At 44.9% G+C, this 16,798-nt stretch overlaps 1 protein-coding gene across 5 annotated transcripts in view; it reads left to right on the top strand.

The window, feature by feature from the left end:
• The window catches only part of SUFU (SUFU negative regulator of hedgehog signaling), a 122,385-nt gene that overhangs the window by 69,188 nt on the left and 36,399 nt on the right, over positions 1-16,798 (top strand). For all 5 annotated transcript variants that reach the window (XM_072805514.1, XM_072805516.1, XM_072805517.1 and 2 more), the window contains exons 4-6: positions 14,975-15,117; positions 16,038-16,123; positions 16,397-16,469. In XM_072805514.1, coding sequence (XP_072661615.1) covers positions 14,975-15,117; positions 16,038-16,123; positions 16,397-16,469 — 302 coding nt within the window. The remainder of the gene's footprint in view (positions 1-14,974; positions 15,118-16,037; positions 16,124-16,396; positions 16,470-16,798) is intronic.

Below are 16,798 nucleotides of genomic sequence, written 5' to 3'. Positions count from 1 at the left end.
TTAGATGTTAGCTGCTTCAGTGCTGTGTTAACCCTGAGCTGCACAGCAGTAAAAATGCTGAAAGTGCTAATAGGAAACAATGTACAGTGTACAGAAATAGGACTAAGAACAAAAACAGCAAGGGAGAGAAAGGGGATTGTTTTTATGTAACTGACTATAACCACTAAGAGAGGAAAAAAATAAATAAAATTTTGAAATCTGTGGCAAGAGTACCAATATCATTAGTCTGATTAATTTAGGAGAAGGTGGGGTATTTGTTCAAGAACTTAAATGCTTAGCTGGTGAAAGTGCCACTGGCAACTTCTTAGATACAAGCCAAGGATGGTCTCCTAGATTCCTGGACCATCCAAGTCTGTACTGCTGCCCTCAGAGTTGGTGGCACAATAGCCAGTGTGATGGCCACTGGAGTTGCCAAAGGAATACCCACCGCATGTCAGAGGGATGAAGGAGGAGTACTTCTTTCCCATTTTATTTTTTAAGCATACAAATAATATATAAATCCATTTGGAAGTTAATGATTCAGACTCTATGAATAAAGTAAAAATCCTCCCTGACTACCTGACCCAATCTTGGGCCCCTCCCCAAACCACTTTATCTGTTTGGTGTGCTTCCTTGTACCCAACCAGACTTTTTCTATGCATTCACCTTCTCCTGGGTACCTATAGAAGTGGTTTGGGTTTATGTATATATTTTTTCCTCCTTTTTTTTTTTTTTTAAGTAAACTCTACCTCCAATGCAGGGCTGGAACTCATAACCCTAAGATCAGAGGTCCCATGCTCTAGCAACTGAGCCAGCCAGGCACCTCATATTTTTTCCTTCTTTAACGTAAGTGAAACTGTACTTTCCTTCAGAATTAGATTTTTTAAATAACTGTGCATCTTGGGGACGCCTGGGTGGCTCAGCGGTTGAGCGTGATCCTGGGGTCCCGGGTTCAAGTCCCACATTGGGCTCCCTGCAGGGAACCTGCTTCTCCCTCTGCCTGGGTCTCTGCCTCTCTCTGTGTGTCTCTCATGAATGAACAAATAAAAAATCTTAAAAAAAAAAAAAACATGCATCTTGGAGATCTTTCCATGTCAAAATATAAAGATTTATCTAATTCCTTTTTACTGCTGCCTATGATTTCAGAGTATGCATAAACCATATTTTAACCATTCTCTTGATGCACATTTAGGTTGTTTCCATTTTTTTCACTATCACAAACAGTGCACAGATGTTGTGAGCATTCTTTTTCATTCCTCCTTGTGAACATGTTTTGCTCTAGGGCAGATACGTACCATGAGGTGGAATGATTAGGTCAAAGAGAAAGTCCTTTTATATTAGTAGATTCTGCTCTGTGGCCCTCCAAAGTGACTGTGCCACTTTACGGATGCTTGGCAGCTAAATGGATTTTCATTGTAGACTTACCTAATCTCTTCAGGAAAAAGATGGAAAGATTAGACGCATGTGCTTGATTTTTAAAGCTTCAAAGCATCTTCTAGTACTGTTTGGGGGTTGAAATGTATATAGGAACTGCAAATTTAAAACCTTCTATAGTTATTTTGGCTTTAAGAACAAAGGGCCTGCATGCAGGTGGCGGGCCCTGTGTGTAGGCTCAGGAGAGTGAGAAGAGCAGAAATGGGTTTTGCAAAGTTACAAGCCTCTGGGCAAAAGACGTTTCCTTCCAATGCCGACAGGTGTCTAAACAGATGGAGCTACTTTAAAAGAAAAGTGAAAGCATCTGCCTGCTTAGGACTCAAGGCTCTCTGGAAATGGAGAGTAAGGATCTGTATTCCTTGTAGGAGAGCATGGCACATAGAGGGTGAGTGGATAGGACTTGACTAGTGACAGCCACACGCCATGCCAGGTAAACTCTACTCAGCTCTTTTTGCACCGAGGCATTCACCTTCCTGTGGGAAGAATGAGTCCTGCCATGGCCCAGTGTGTACAGACGCAAGGTGAGTGTCAGGGATCCGCACTCTGCCTCTGGGGAAACCACACTATTGGCAGGGAGTGAGCCATTCTTGAAAGGTCTGCAGCCCCCAGAGACTCACTTTTGGATGAGAGCTGCCAGTGGCCCCAGCAGCCCTCCAGCCTCCTACCTCCCCTGCTGTAACCATTATTCCAGGTTGCTGAGCTTCTCTGCTTATAAATGGGATTTTCCTTACACTTTACTATTTGTCTTTATGATCACAGCTTTGAGGGAGAGGGAGAGAGCTGGGGAGCCAGAGGTTTTTGAGAAAATACATAGGGAAACAATTTTGAGCCTCTTTTGGCTGGGTTTCTAATCCTTGGTGATTCCTTTGATTCTGGGCAAAACCTAGAAGGAATATCCTTTATGGTTCCTTGCAGTTTTATAAGAACAAACATGTCCCCTTGCTCTTCCTTATTTAATTAAGCAGTACAGCCCATTCATTTCCCTCTGTCTTGTAACCACATTTAGCCAAATTAATATCAGACAGAACTAGTTAAGGGAAGCTCTCTAACCATAAACACTCAAATTAACTTTTCAGGTTATGAAGCTGCACTCAGAATTTTAAAAAGGTATGTGTGGTGTGTGGGGGAGTACAGTTCATTTTCGCTTTCACCACTTGACCAGGTTGGAAAAACCTGACAGCCAGCCACCATCCACACTATTCAGCGATGAAGAGTCTGCCTGCTAGCCTCTCCTAGCCTCAAAGCTTGTTAACACATGTCCAGTGAATCTGTTTCTTTCCCTCCCCCTACAGTATATACTTTTTCCTGTTTTTCCTTTCTCCAAAGAAAATGGCCTTTCTTTGGAGGAGTTTGATTTGAAACCCCACAAAGAGAGATTGTATAGTCATGCTCCTGAGACCTCCTTTTCTGCAAGCATCCTTTCTGCTGTGCATGTGTGTGGAGAAAGGCAGGGGTGCCGAATTCAGTTGCTTTGTACCAGTTGAAGCCTCTAAGCTCTAGAGTATCCCATCCTTATCCTCTCCTTGTATTGTTCGAGTGTTAGAGGGGAATTACCCAGGACATACTTTTCTTTTTTTGCTCCTTTTTTTTTTTTTTAATTTTTGATAGTCACAGAGAGAGAGAGAGAGAGAGAGAGAGAGGCAGAGACACAGGCAGAGGGAGAAGCAGGCTTCATGCACCGGGAGCCCGACGTGGGACTCGATCCCAGGTCTCCAGGATCACGCCCTGGGCCAAAGGCAGGCGCCAAACCACTGCACCACCCAGGGATCCCTCTTTTTTTGCTCCTATGTGATGTGTATGCATCACTGCCCTTAACTGCTATCCAGAATTCCTGAGATAGGCCTTGCCTCACCACTGCTGCAAGGCTCTGAGCTAAATTCTTATCCTTGGCTTGGAGATGGGGAGTAGGAGCTAGCAGGCAGGGAAGTGCTCGCTCACAGCTTTGCTTGGATTGTTGGAGGAAGGAGAGTTGCTGATCATTCCGATCAAGAAGAGGGTCTGTGCCACTCATCCTTTGGTAGGTACTGTCAGGTACCTAAAGTAGTGGAGGCCTGGAAGGTGTTAGGACAGCATCTTCTGTGCAGTGCCTGGGCTCATACTCTCCCCATAATGAGCATAGCATCTCATGGGTGTATCAGAAATATAGTCTGTGGCAGTGGCATTAGGCTGTCCTACACCCTATGACCTCCTGAAATTTTGTAGGCTGAAGAAACAGAAACTAAATACACACATCCTCACCCCTCCCCCCAGCTTGGCTTAGAGCAAGGAGAAAGCACCTGGGCTTTAGAAATTAGGATAGGATTACATGCAAGATCCACTGGGGGCAGTGGGCCAACTGTGGCCCCAGTTAGGAGCATCTGAGCTGGGAATAGGCCAGCAGAACTGACTTTGAACTTTACTCTTCCACTGCCCCAACCAGAGCTGATTCATTCAGTAAAACCTCCAGGTTATCTCCTCTCACTGGGGCATCATGAGGCTGCCTGAGGCTGTGCAGACTTGGGTTTCAGCCCTCATAAGGATATTTCAGTTTGTGAGCCTTCAGCTGACTTTAAGGGGCTGTCTTTGAATCTCAAAGGAAGCCTGTGGACCCAGCTCCGCTGTGCAGACCACAGACTACAATGGCTGCAGTAGCATCTTGGGCCTTCTCAGAAAGGAGGGTGGCATCGGGCAGTCATCAGATGCTCCCCATGTGTTTTGGTTTCCTGCTGGGACTCTCTAGGGACAGGAGGACAGGCTACCTGACCCTTCCCTATCAGCAGCCTGTGTTGTTGGGGGTGTGTCTAGCACATCTGGCATTTTAAGGAAGAACTGCTAAGCCCTCCTAGTAACCAGCTCTGTGTCCTCGTATAGGACATTTAAGTACACGTTGTCAAACCAGGTGTGATCATTGCTGTGATTTGTGAGCAACAAGGCAAGAAAACTGGAGACTGTTCTTGAAAAACTGATGGCTACCCCATTGTTCAAAAGCTTAACCTTGAGGGGCACTGGGTGGCTCAGTCAGTTAAGCATCCGACTCTTGGTGGATTGAGCCCCACGTTGGGCACTGTACTCAGCGTGGAGTCTGCTTGGAATTCTATCTCTCCCTCCCCTTCCTGTGCTGGTGTGCTATCTTTCTCTCTCTCTCTCTCTCCTTCCCTCCCTCCTTCTGAAAGAAATAAATCTTAAAAAGAAAAAAATTTGACTTCTAAGTCCACAGACTCCAGTCTGCCAGCCTGTTTTGTGCCATCTCCCATTTTCCAAATCTCTCTAAAATACCTCTTGTAGACCAGCCACTCATTTGATACCTGGTACAATTCAGCTGTGTTTCTTCCCTTCTTCCTCTCAGAGCCTCACTCAAAAGTGCCTTTGCCTTCGGGGGTCCGAGCTTCAGCCATGAGAAATCCACTCTTTTTGGCTCTGGAAGACATTAACCTGTTCCCCTCAGACCAAGTATATTAATTGTGGGATAGGGTGTGGAGGGTGGAGCATTGCTTTCCAAACTATTATGCAAAAACATTACTGGGACTGTATTTTCACACAGAATGGTAGACTGACAGTCATTTTCCGGAGTTGGGTTGAATTAAGAATTCTTGAAGAATGTATTTGTTCCTCAGTGTTTCAAAGGCAGCACTAATTATTTTACAAACAATGGCTGTTTTCTTCTGCAACCCATTTCCCTAGATTTTGGTAACTTCTTATATCCGGCACAATCCAACTTCAAACGACCAAGACTAAAGCATGGATGTTTGAGAAGTGGGGGTAGGGTCAGGGCCAATCTGAGGGGCTGAGTAGAAGCTGCACTCCCGGAGTGCCTGGCTGGCTCATTCGGTAGAGCGTGTGATTCCTGATGTCAGTGTTGTGGGTTTGCATACCACATTGGGTGTAGAGATTACTTAAAAATAAACATCTTAAAACAAAACTCTGCACTCCCATACAGCACTCTCAACTTTTAAGAGTTCTTGCCAGGCAGTTGTTAATGGGGAAGGAGACATAGAGTGGTGAAACCTTAGTCTCAGTGAAGCAAGGGGCAGACCTATACCTAGCAGTTTTTTGGCGTGGTATTCTCTGATGACTTTGCCAAATAGGTAGCAGCTGAGGGAGGTTTCTTGGTGGCAGAGCTCAGAGGAGGGGAAGGGAATGGCAAGTGAGCATCCAGGCTTCACCTGGAATGGCCTGCCTTCAGACTCCAGGAGGCCCCTCTGCTGTGTGGTTTGGGTGGAGGTCCCAGGGATTTGCATCCTAATGTCTTGGTTAGGACACTTCTGGGAGCCAAAGAGAGGAAGAGAGAGGTAACGTGCCCCTCTAACCACTGGCCTGAACAGCTGGCCTCTGACTGAGGCGTTATTAGCATTTGAAAACCCCTCTGAAGGGGCTGAGAACTTCCTGGGGTGGGCGCTGAGGCCTGAGTGCTGAGACCCGCGGTGGCTCCACACAGAATGGGGCCAAGCACCGAGGGCATAAAGACCAGACTGGACTCAAGAATGAGCCCATTGTGGCTTTGTCCCAGGCTTGAAAACTGTGACCAAGGCTCTTTCATTGTTAAGAAAGACCGTTTCTTGGCCACGGCAGAGCTAATAAGTCTCGTCCCCCCACCAGGCAGGGCTGAGGAAGAAAGACCGAGTCCCAGTCAGGAAGGTTGTTAGCATGGTGTGCCCCCAAACCTTTCTGTGAGTAGTTATGAGTTCTCCTCCCTCATCCCTCCTTCGGATTCACTCCTGATCCACACGTGTTGGTCCCAGAGCAGCAGCTGAGCCTGTCTCCCTTTTCTGCCTTAGGGTCTCCCCTTCCAGCTGCCTAAATTAAGCCCTTTTCTAAATTAAGTCTGTATGAAGGTTTTTTTTTTTCCTTTGTCATTCTTATTTCATTTAAACAGTTTTGGTTTGTACAACGTTTATTTTTTTAAGATTTTATTTATTTATTCATGAGAGACACAAAGAAGGAGAAACACAGGCAGAGGGAGAAGCAGGCTCCATGCAGGGAGCCTGAAGTGGGACTGGATCCCCCCTGGGCTGAAGGCGGTGCCAAATCGCTGAGCCACCCAGGCTGCCCTGTACAACGTTTATTTTTAAGCCAGGGTCAGTTCTGACTAATCAAAGGTCATGGCTTCAAACCGTTTCAGCCTTTTCCCTATTTCCAGCTTATCTTCTTGCCAGGTTTGGGGTACGTTTTTACAGACCAGGCAGCTAGGTGTGGTGTGGGTGGAAGAGAACTGAAGCAACGCTTCCTTAAACCAGGAGCGATGGTGCCACCTACTGGCTTGTGCTGTGAGCTACAGGCTCTGGCGGGTTCTTAACTTCATTAACGAATAGATAAATAAAACGTGCTATATGCACACAATGCAATATTATTTGGCAATAAAAATGAAGTATTGATACATGCTACAACATGAACCTTAAAAACATTATACTAAGTGAAAGAAGACAGTCACAAAAGGACATATATGAGTCCACTTGTATGGAATGTCCAGAGAGGCGAATCTATGGAGACAGAGAAATTAGAGGTTGCCTATGGCTAGAATGGTTAGGGGGAAACGAGGAGTGACTTGTAGGCATTGCTTTTTGGGGGTGATGAAAATGTTCTGGGGTTCATTGTGGTGATGGTTTCACAACTGTGAATTTCACAGTATGTGAATTACATCTCATTAGTCATTAAAAAAAAAAAGAAAAAAGAAAAAATATACTAGGTGAAAGGGAGGAATCCTGGGGGAAAGGCAAAGTGGGCAAAACAAGGCCAAGGTCCTGGATTCTTGATTACTACCTTCTCAGGGTAAGCAGCAGCCTGAGAGAAACCTGACTTACAATGCCCACACATTGGTATGTTATAGGTCTACATGACCTGAATGACCGACACTTCCATTTTCTACAAATGAGGAAAAGATCCTTGAGAGACACTGCCCAAGGTCATGGGACAAGTCAGTGATGGGGCACAGTGCCACATTTACCAAACTTTTGAGTCATCCATAACACTTCTGTGTACTGCCTATCACATAACCTACCTGTATTTTCCCCCTAAGATTGACTCACTTTTAAAAACCTAGACAAGAGGCACCTGGGTGGCTCAGTGGTTGAATGCCTGCCTTTAAATAAAACCTTTTTAAAAAGTAAAAATAAAAATCTAGACAAACTTAGCTTTTTTTTTTTTTAATTTTTATTTATTTATGATAGTCACACACACACACACACACACACACACACAGAGAGAGAGAGAGAGGCAGAGACATAGGCAGAGGGAGAAGCAGGCTCCATGCACCGGGAGCCCGACATGGGATTCGATCCCGGGTCTCCAGGATCGCGCCCTGGGCCAAAGGCAGGCGCTAAACCCCTGCGCCACCCAGGGATCCCTAAACTTAGCTTTTTTAAAAAAAGATTTTATTTATTTATTCACGAGAGACACAGAGAAAGAGTGAGACAGAGACATAGGCAGAGGAAGAAGCAGGCTCCCTGCGAGGAGCCTGATGTGGGACTCTATCCTGGCACCCCGGGATGATGACCTGAGCTGAAGGCAGACACTCTACCGCTGAGCCACTCAGGCATCCCAGCTCCCTTATTTATTTATTTATTTATTTATTTATTTATTTATTTATTTATTTATTTATACATACAGATTTTATTTATTTATTCATGAGAGACACTGAAAGAGAGAGGCAGAGACAGGCAGAGAGAGAAGCAGGCTCCATGCAGACGGCCCGATATGGGACTTGATCCCGGGACTCCAGGATCACACCCTGGGCCAAAGGCAGGCACTAAACCATTCAGCCACCCAGGGATCCCCCCCAGCTCCCTTATTTAATAATATTCCCGTCAGCAGTGTATGAGGATTCCAGTTTCTATCCTTACCGACATTTGTTATTGTCATTGTAATTCTAGCCACCCTAGTGGATGTGAAGTGATGGTATCTCACTGTGGTTTTGATATGCATTTCCCTAATGGCTAATCATGCTGAGCATCTTTTCATGTGCTTATTGGCTATTTTTATATCTTTTTTTGAGAAAGCTCTATTTAGATCCCCATTTTAAAGTTATTTGTCTTTTTATTATTGAGTTGCAAGTCTTTATATATTCTGGGTACCTATCAGATGTACGACTAGTAAATATTTTCTCACATTCTGTAGGTTACCTTTTTACTTTATTTTTTATTTTTTTATTATTTTTTCACTTTCTTTTAAAAACAATTGTTAAATATACATAACACAAAATTTACTACTTTAACCATTTTTCTATGTATATTACGTGGCATTAAATACATTTTACATTGTTGTACAACTGTTGCCACCATCCATCTCCAGAACTTTATCTTTCTCAACTGAAACTTTATACCCATTAAGTGCTAACTTTCCACTTCCCTCCTCCCCCAGCCTCTGGCAACCACCCTTCTACCTTCTGTCTCTATAATAATTTGACTACTCTGGTACCTCATATGAGTGAAGTCCATTTTGGGCAGATTAGCTTACTTAACATAATGTCTTCAATGTTTATCCATCTTGTAGCATGTATTAGAATGTCCTTTTTTAAAAAAGATTTTATTTATTTATTCATGGCAGACACAGAGAGAGAGAGAGAGAGAGAGAGAGAGGCAGAGACACAGGCAGAGGGAGAAGCAGGCTCCACGCAGGGAGCCCGACGTGGGACTCGACCCCAGGTCCCCAGGATCACACCTCAGGCCCAAGGCAGCACTAAACCTCTGGGCCACAGGGGCTGCCCTAGAATGTCCTTTTTTAAGGCTGAAAAATATATACCACGTTTTGTTAATCCATTCATCCGTTGATGGACCCTTGGCTTGCTTCTCTTTTCTGGCTGTTGTGAATAATTCTGCTGTGAACATGGGTGTATAAGTATGTGTTTGAGTCTCTTTAATTCTTTCAGGTGTGTACCCAGGCGTAGAATTGCTGGATCCTATGACAAGTCTGTGTTTAACTTTTGGAGGCACTGTCACTCTGTTTTCCACAGTGGCTGTACCATCCTACACTCCCAGGAACAGTGCACCCAACTTGAAAGTTTTTCCACAGCCTCACCAGCATTTGTCATTTTCTACATGGTGTTTTATTTTGTTTTGTTTTGTTTTATGATAGCCATCCTGATGTTTGTGAAGTGGTATTTCATTATGGTTTGGGTTTGCATTTCTTTTTACTTTCTCAGTGGTACTGTTTGCAACATAAAAGATTTTTATCTTAATGAAGTCCAATTTATCCTTTGTTGATGGTGCACTTGGTGTCTATCTAAGAAACCATTGCCTGATTTAAGGTCAGAAGGTTTATTACTATGTTTCTTCTAAAAGTTTTACAGTTTCAGCTATTACAGTTAGGTCTATGATCTATTTTAAATTAATTTTTGGGACACCTGGGTGGCTTGGTGGTTGGGCACCTGCCTTTGGCTCAGGGTGTGATCCCTGGATCTGGGATTGAGTCCTGCATCGGGCTCCCTGCATGGAGCCTGTTTCTCCCTCTGCCTGTGTCTCTGTCTCTCTCTTTCTGTATCTCTCATGAATAAATAAATAAAATCTTTTTTAAAATTAGTTAATTGATGAATTTTTGTTTGTGGTGTAAGGAAGAGATCCGACTTGATTCTTTCGTATGTGAATATCCAGTTATTCCACTACCACTTGCTGAAAAAATTATCTTTCCTGTATTGAATTGTCTTGGCATTCTTGTTGAAAATTAATTGGCCATAAATGTTAGGGTTTATTTCTGGACTCTAAATTCTGTTACATTGATCAAATGCCTCTCCTTATGCCAGTACCACACTGTCTTTAAAAAAAAAAAAAAAAAAATTAGGGGATCCCTGGGTGGCTCAGCAGTTTAGCGCCTGCCTTCGGCCCAGGGCATGATCCTGGAGTCCTGGGATCAAGTCCGACGTCGGGCTCCCTGCATGGAGCCTGCTTCTCCCTAGGCCTGTCTCTCTGCCTCGCTCTCTCTCTCTCTCTCTCTCTCTGTGTGTGTGTGTGTGTGTGTGTCTCATGAGTAAATAAAATCTTTAAAAAAATTTTTTTTAACTTTATTTTTAAACAATCTCTCTACTCAATGTGGAGCTTGAACTCACAACCCTGAGATCAAGAATCTGCATGCTCCACTGACTGAGCCAGCCAGGAGCCCCACTACCGCACTGTCTTGCTAACTGTAGCTTTGTAACAAGTTTTGAAGTCAGGAAGATTAAGTCTTCCAACTTTTGTCTTTTTCAAGCTTGTTTCAACCTTTTCTGGATCCCTTGCATTTTCTTTTTCTTTTTTTCTTTGGCTTTATTTATTCATGAGAGACATGAGCCGAAGACTGGTGTTCAACCCCTGGGCCACCGAGGTGTCCCAAGGATCCCTTGAATTTTCATATGAATTTTAGGATCATCATGTACATTTCTTTTTAAATTTTATTTATTTATTCATAGACACACAGAGAAAGAGGCAGAGACACAGGCAGAGGGAGAAGCAGGCTCCATGCAGGGAGCCCGATGTGGGACTCGATCCCGGGTTTCCAGGATCACACCCCAGGCTGCAGGCGGCGCCAAACCGCTGCGCCACCGGGGCTGCCCATCATGTACATTTCTACAAAAAAGGCATTTGGCATTTTATTTTTTTATTTTTTATTTTTTTAAATATTTTATTTATTTATGACAGATACAGAGAGAGAGAGAGAGAGGCAGAGACACAGGCAGAGGGAGAAGCAGGCTCCATGCACCGGGAGCCCGATGTGGGATTTGATCCCGGGTCTCCAGGATCATGCCCTGGGCCAAAGGCAGGCGCCAAACCGCTGCGCCACCCAGGGATCCCGGCATTTGGCATTTTAATAGAGATTGCATTAAATCTATTACTGTCAACAATCTTGTCTTTCTGTCCATGAATATTGTATATTTTTCCATTAATGGAGGTCTTCTCTAATTCCTTTCAACAGTGTTTTGAAATAGCACAAGTTTTACTTTTTTTTTTTTTTTTGGTTAAATTTATTCCTGAGCATTGTTTTCTATTCTATTGTAAGTGGAAGCTTTCTTAATTTCATTTTCAGATTGTTCATCACAAGTGCACAGAAATACAAGTGATTTTTGTACATTGCTGTTGTCCCCTGTAACCTTGCTGAACTTTTTTATCCTGTTAGTTGTTTAGTGGATTCCTTAGGATTTTCTATGTAAAAGATCATGTCATTTGCAAATATAGTTTCATTTCCTTTCCAACTTACCTGGATTTTTTTTTAAGATTTTATTTATTTATTCATGAGAGACACACAGAGAGAGAGGTAGAGACAGAGACAGAAGCAGAGGGAGAAGCAGGCTCCATGCAGGGAGCCTGACATGGGACTCGATCCCAGGTCACGCCCTGGGCCGAAGGCGGCGCCAAACCGCTGAGCCACCCGGGCTGCCCTCTTACCTGGATTTTTGTTTATTTTTCTTGCCTAGTTTCCCTGCTTAGAACCCCTAATGCAATGTTAAATAGAAGTGGTAAGAGTGGGCATCTCTGTTATGTACCTGATCTGAGAGGAAAATAATTCAGATCTTTACAATCAAGTATGGTGTTAGCTGTAGGTTTTTTGTAGATGCCCTATTATAGACTGAGGAAGCTCCTGTCTCTTCCTAGTTTGAATGTTTTTATCATTAAAGAGTATTAGATTTTGCAAATGCTTTTTCTGTGTCTATTAAGATGATCATGTGGGGTGTTTTTTAATCTTCATTCTATTGATATATTACATTAGTTTTCTTATGTTACCTCAACCTTGTATTTCTGGGATAAATCTCACTTGCTCATTGTGTATAACCCTTTTTTATATTTTGCTATATTCCGTTTGCTACTGCCTAGTGTGAATTTTTGTGTTTGTATGAATAAGGGATAATGGTCTATGGCTTTCTTTTCTTATAATGCCTTTGTCTGGCTTTGGTATCAGGGTAATATTTGTTTTATAGAAAGAATTGGCAAGTGTTACTTCTTATTTTTTGGAAGTTTGTGAAGAATTGGTATTAATTCTTTAAATGTTTGGTAGAATTTACCAGTGAAGCCATCTGGGGTAAGCTTGTTATAGGATAAGCTTTTGAATTACTAATTGAATCTTTTTGCTTAGTGCTTTGTTTCTAACTTGTAGATCATGCAAGCTGCTTATAGACACGTTTCTGTAAAAGGAGAAGGAATCTGGGAAAAGTGGGCATAGCAGGAAATTTGAAGGTTTGAAGGTTTCTAGTTGGCTCTGCCTGAAGCTGTGCCTTCTCTACCTTTATTACCCCATGTGAGTGAATGCTTTTGAGGTTAGGACCAAAAAGCTGAGCCTGTCTCTTAGATGGAAAAAGTAGTTAGTGTAACCACACCCGACATAGGAGGGAGTTAATATTCAGACCAAGACAAGTGAGAGGCTTTCTCAGGCCTTCCTGGGAGGCTTCAGGCTAGGTGAGTGTGTGTTTTGGGTGTGTATTTTCTGTCTTTTTTTTTTTTTAAGATTTTATTAATTTATTCATGAGATTCACAGAGAGAGAGGCAGAGACACAGAGGAAGAAGCAGGCTCATGCAGGAAGCCCGATGTGGGACTGGATGCCCAGACCTGGGATCACGCCCTGAGCTGAAGGCAGAGGCTCAACCGCTGAGCCACCCAGGCATTCCTGTGTATGTATTTTCATGTTCTGCCTGGCCTTAAATATTGATAAAAAGTGTAGAGTCCCCAGCTGTTGAGATTCCCAGATCATAAGTAATAGACCACAATGAACTACCATACAGCCACTTAAAGAATGAGGTAGCAGAGTGCCTGGGTGGCACAGTCAGTTAAGCATTCAACTTTTGGTTTTGGCTCAGGTCATGATCTCAGGGTCCTGAGATTGAGTCCTGCATTGGGCTCCATGCTCAGCATGGAGTCTGTGAGATTTTCTATCCCTCTCCCACTTCTGTCTGTCTGTCTGTCTGTCTGTCTCTCTAAAATAAATAATAAATCTTTTTAAAAAAAAGAATGAGGGGGGCACTTGGATGGCTCAGTTGTTTAAGCCTCCACCTTCTTCAGCTCAGGTCATGATCCCAGGGTTCTGAGATTGAGCCCCACCAGAGGCAACAGGGAGCCTGCTTCTCCCTTTGCCTGCCACTCCCCTGCTTATGCTCTGTCAAATAAATAAAATCTTAAAAAGAATGAGGTAGGGCAGCCCGGGTGGCTCAGTGGTTTAGCGCTGCCTTCAACCCAGGGCGTGATCCTGGAGACCCAGGATCGAGTCCCATGTCGGGCTCCCTGTGTGGAGCCTGCTTCTCCCTCTGCCTGTGTCTCTGCCTCTGTGTGTGTCTCTCATGAATTAAAAAAAAAAAAAAAAAAAAAGAATGAGGTAGATTTTCAAAAGAGATTTTGTTTATTTATCCATGAGAGACACACACAGAGAGAGGCAGAGATACAGGCAGAGGGAGAAGCAGGCTCCATACAGGGAGCCTGATGCGGGACTCGATTCCGGGACCCTGGGATCATGACCTGAGCCAAATGCAGATGCTCAACCACTGAGCCACACAGGAATCTCAGAATGAGGTAGGTTTTTATGTGCTGACATGAAATGATCTCCCAAGATATATCATTAAACAAAATGTGCAAAACAGTATGCTACCATTTATATTAGGGGAAACAAAAGATGGAGAGAACCTGTAAATGCACACAAGCTATTAAATACAGAGTACCTTTGGAAAGGGTACCCAGGGATCCCTGGGTGGCTTAACGGTTTAGTGCCTGCCTTCGGCCCAGGGCGTGATCCTGGAGTCCCTGGATCGAGTCCCACATCAGGCTCCCTGCATAGAGCCTGCTTCTCTGCCTCTCTCTCTCATTCTGTGTCTCTCATGAATAAATAAATAAAATATTAAAAAAAAAAAAAAAAAGGACAGGGTACCTAGCAGAAGGATCAGGGGTGGGGAGAGACTTCCTACCACATGGATGTTTTCTTCCTTGTGGTTATGCTATTCTAGAAAATTTTTTTGAAGTGATGAGCCTATGTGAAGTGCAGTGGTGAGGCTATGAGTTGGCCATGTTTGCATGTTTCTCTTGGTCAGTCTGGGCACAATGTCTGTAATTTCGTGGAAACACCCACCCTTCCAGCTATACATCTCTGCAGAGGTGTGTGAGGCACAATCCAGACCTCCATGTCCTTGAAGCGTCCACTGTTCTTCAGAAATCCCTCTATCTGTCTACCTGTGGGAAACCAGTGGCCAGTCTCAAAGGCCCTCCACAGTAGGTGGTTCCTTTTAGAAATACTTTCCGCAGCACAGAAAAGGATTGGAAACAGGGATGTACTTTTCTGTGGTGAAGTGCTTTCCCTGCCCTCCAGCCTCCTTGAGGATTTCTGGCCAGGTGGCCCCACACTAAAGCACCGTATTCTTTGCTGGCAGACTTGATCATGGCTCCCCAATCCCAAGTAAGTCTTTGGATGTACTACACCAAGTGAGCATCTACAGTAGCAGCTTGTCCTTTTCTACCAAAGGCTGGCAGAATTGGCAAGCAGGAACACATTAGGTTTGGGGGAATCTCCACAATCTTTTCTCCTATATGAGTGAATGCTTCCCCTAGTAGACTGGGGAGGTTCCCAGTCTGGACTCCTCTGGTATCAGGGTTCCAGGCATGGATGCAGGGCCTCCAACACTGAGCATCCTCATGTCTCTTCCCACAGAGAACACCTTCTGCAGCGGGGACCACGTGTCTTGGCATAGCCCTTTGGATAACAGTGAGTCAAGAATTCAGCACATGTTGCTGACAGAAGACCCACAAATGCAACCTGTACAGACACCCTTTGGGGTGGTTACATTCCTCCAGGTGAGGCAGAGGTTGGATGTGGGCCCAAGCATTCTCTGAGGGAATAGTCTTTGTAGTAGAGGAGGGCTTGGGTAGGGGGGAGTGAAGGCAACAGGAGATTTCCTTCTCTTGCATTTTCTCTTCCCTCTGATGGCTGGTTGGGTAGATTGGAGCCTGCTGAGATGGGAGAAGGGGGAAAGAGAAGGGGCCATGTGGGGCCGGGCAAGGGGGCGGGGGGCTGTAGTTGAGCAGCTAAGCCTAACAAGGTAGGCATTTTGGTGAACTGGTAAAGTCCCAGGTGGCTGTAGGCACAGGACCACCCAGTAGGAAGACAACTTCAAGCCAGCCTTGCCCTTACCCAGAAGGGGTGTACATCCATCCACCCCCGCTGCAGCTGGGCTTGCTTGTGATCATGATGGGGTCCATGTGAAGGTTCACTTATTTCCCTTGAGGTTTACACAAAGGCCCCGCCCCTGATGAGGAAAGAGAGCTTTTCTGCAAACTGCTGGGCCCTTTGGTTGTCATTGCTCGGAGCCTAAAAGGTCTCAGAATCTCCTGTGTTTACATTCCCGGTGATCCTAGTCTAGGCAGTAGCATCTCCCTAAACTCCCCCTGCCTTCGGAGACATGGGCTAAAGACCCATCTGATTTTCACCTCTGCCGTCCGGGGCTAGACATCATGTCACCCAGACACCTGACTCCTTATAGCAGGGCAAGCGTCAGGCCCCAGTGCCCTATCTGTGGACTCTTCTGGAAATCTCCTAGCCAGGCGGCTGTTCCCTCCTACGGAAACAATCCTATTTTGACAGACAAGCCCTTGACCATAGATCCTTCTTGTGGTCCCCCAACTTGAGTTGATCCTGAAAAAGCCTAGGTGGCAGTCCTGGGTGGGTGGGTGGACTGGCCATTAACACACAATGGCTTCTTGTGCCCGGGTCTCAGATTGTTGGCGTCTGCACCGAGGAGCTGCACGCAGCCCAGCAGTGGAATGGGCAGGGCATCTTGGAGCTGCTGCGAACGGTGCCCGTGTGAGTACACACCAGCCCAATGAGGTGGGGCCTGGCTTCCTGGGCCTGGGGGTGGGAGTTCCTCCTTACCCCCACATGTGGGCTTCCCCTTACGTTGTTTTTCAGGCACTGGTTTTTCGTATCAGGGATTCCTGATGATTCACTCCCTGACAGTCCTTGACCTCATTGCTCCCCTTTGTTTTGGGCCTGGGGCAGCAAACAGGGCAGTCTGAAGGCCCAGCCCATCAGCCCCAGACCCTCAGTTACTATCCTGTCCCCTTTCCTTGTCCACAGCGCTGGCGGCCCCTGGCTGATAACTGACATGCGGAGGGGAGAGACCATATTTGAGATCGATCCACACCTGCAAGTATGTCTGGAGCAAGGAAAACCTTTCTAGCACACTATCCCTAGGCCTCTTCCAAATAACACTGGCTTTCATGCTGGGAAAACGGAGGAGCTTTATTTGTGAATGAGTAGAAATATGGCATGATTTGGAACTTGTCCCCTGAATTCTGCAGAGCACATAGGGAGCGGAAACTTCAGGCCAGGAAAGCTGGCCTCAGACACATGTTTTTTTTGCATTTAAAAAGGGTGAGACTTTTTTTAAAGATTTTATTTATTTATTCATGACAGACAGAGAGAGAGAGAGAGACAGAGAGAGAGACAGAGAGAGAGAGAGGCAGAGACACAGGCAGA

This window comes from Canis lupus, chromosome 29 (genome assembly GCF_048164855.1).
Source record: "Canis lupus baileyi chromosome 29, mCanLup2.hap1, whole genome shotgun sequence".
NCBI classification, from domain to species: Eukaryota; Metazoa; Chordata; class Mammalia; order Carnivora; family Canidae; genus Canis; species Canis lupus.
This window is presented reverse-complemented; position numbering and strand designations above follow the sequence as displayed.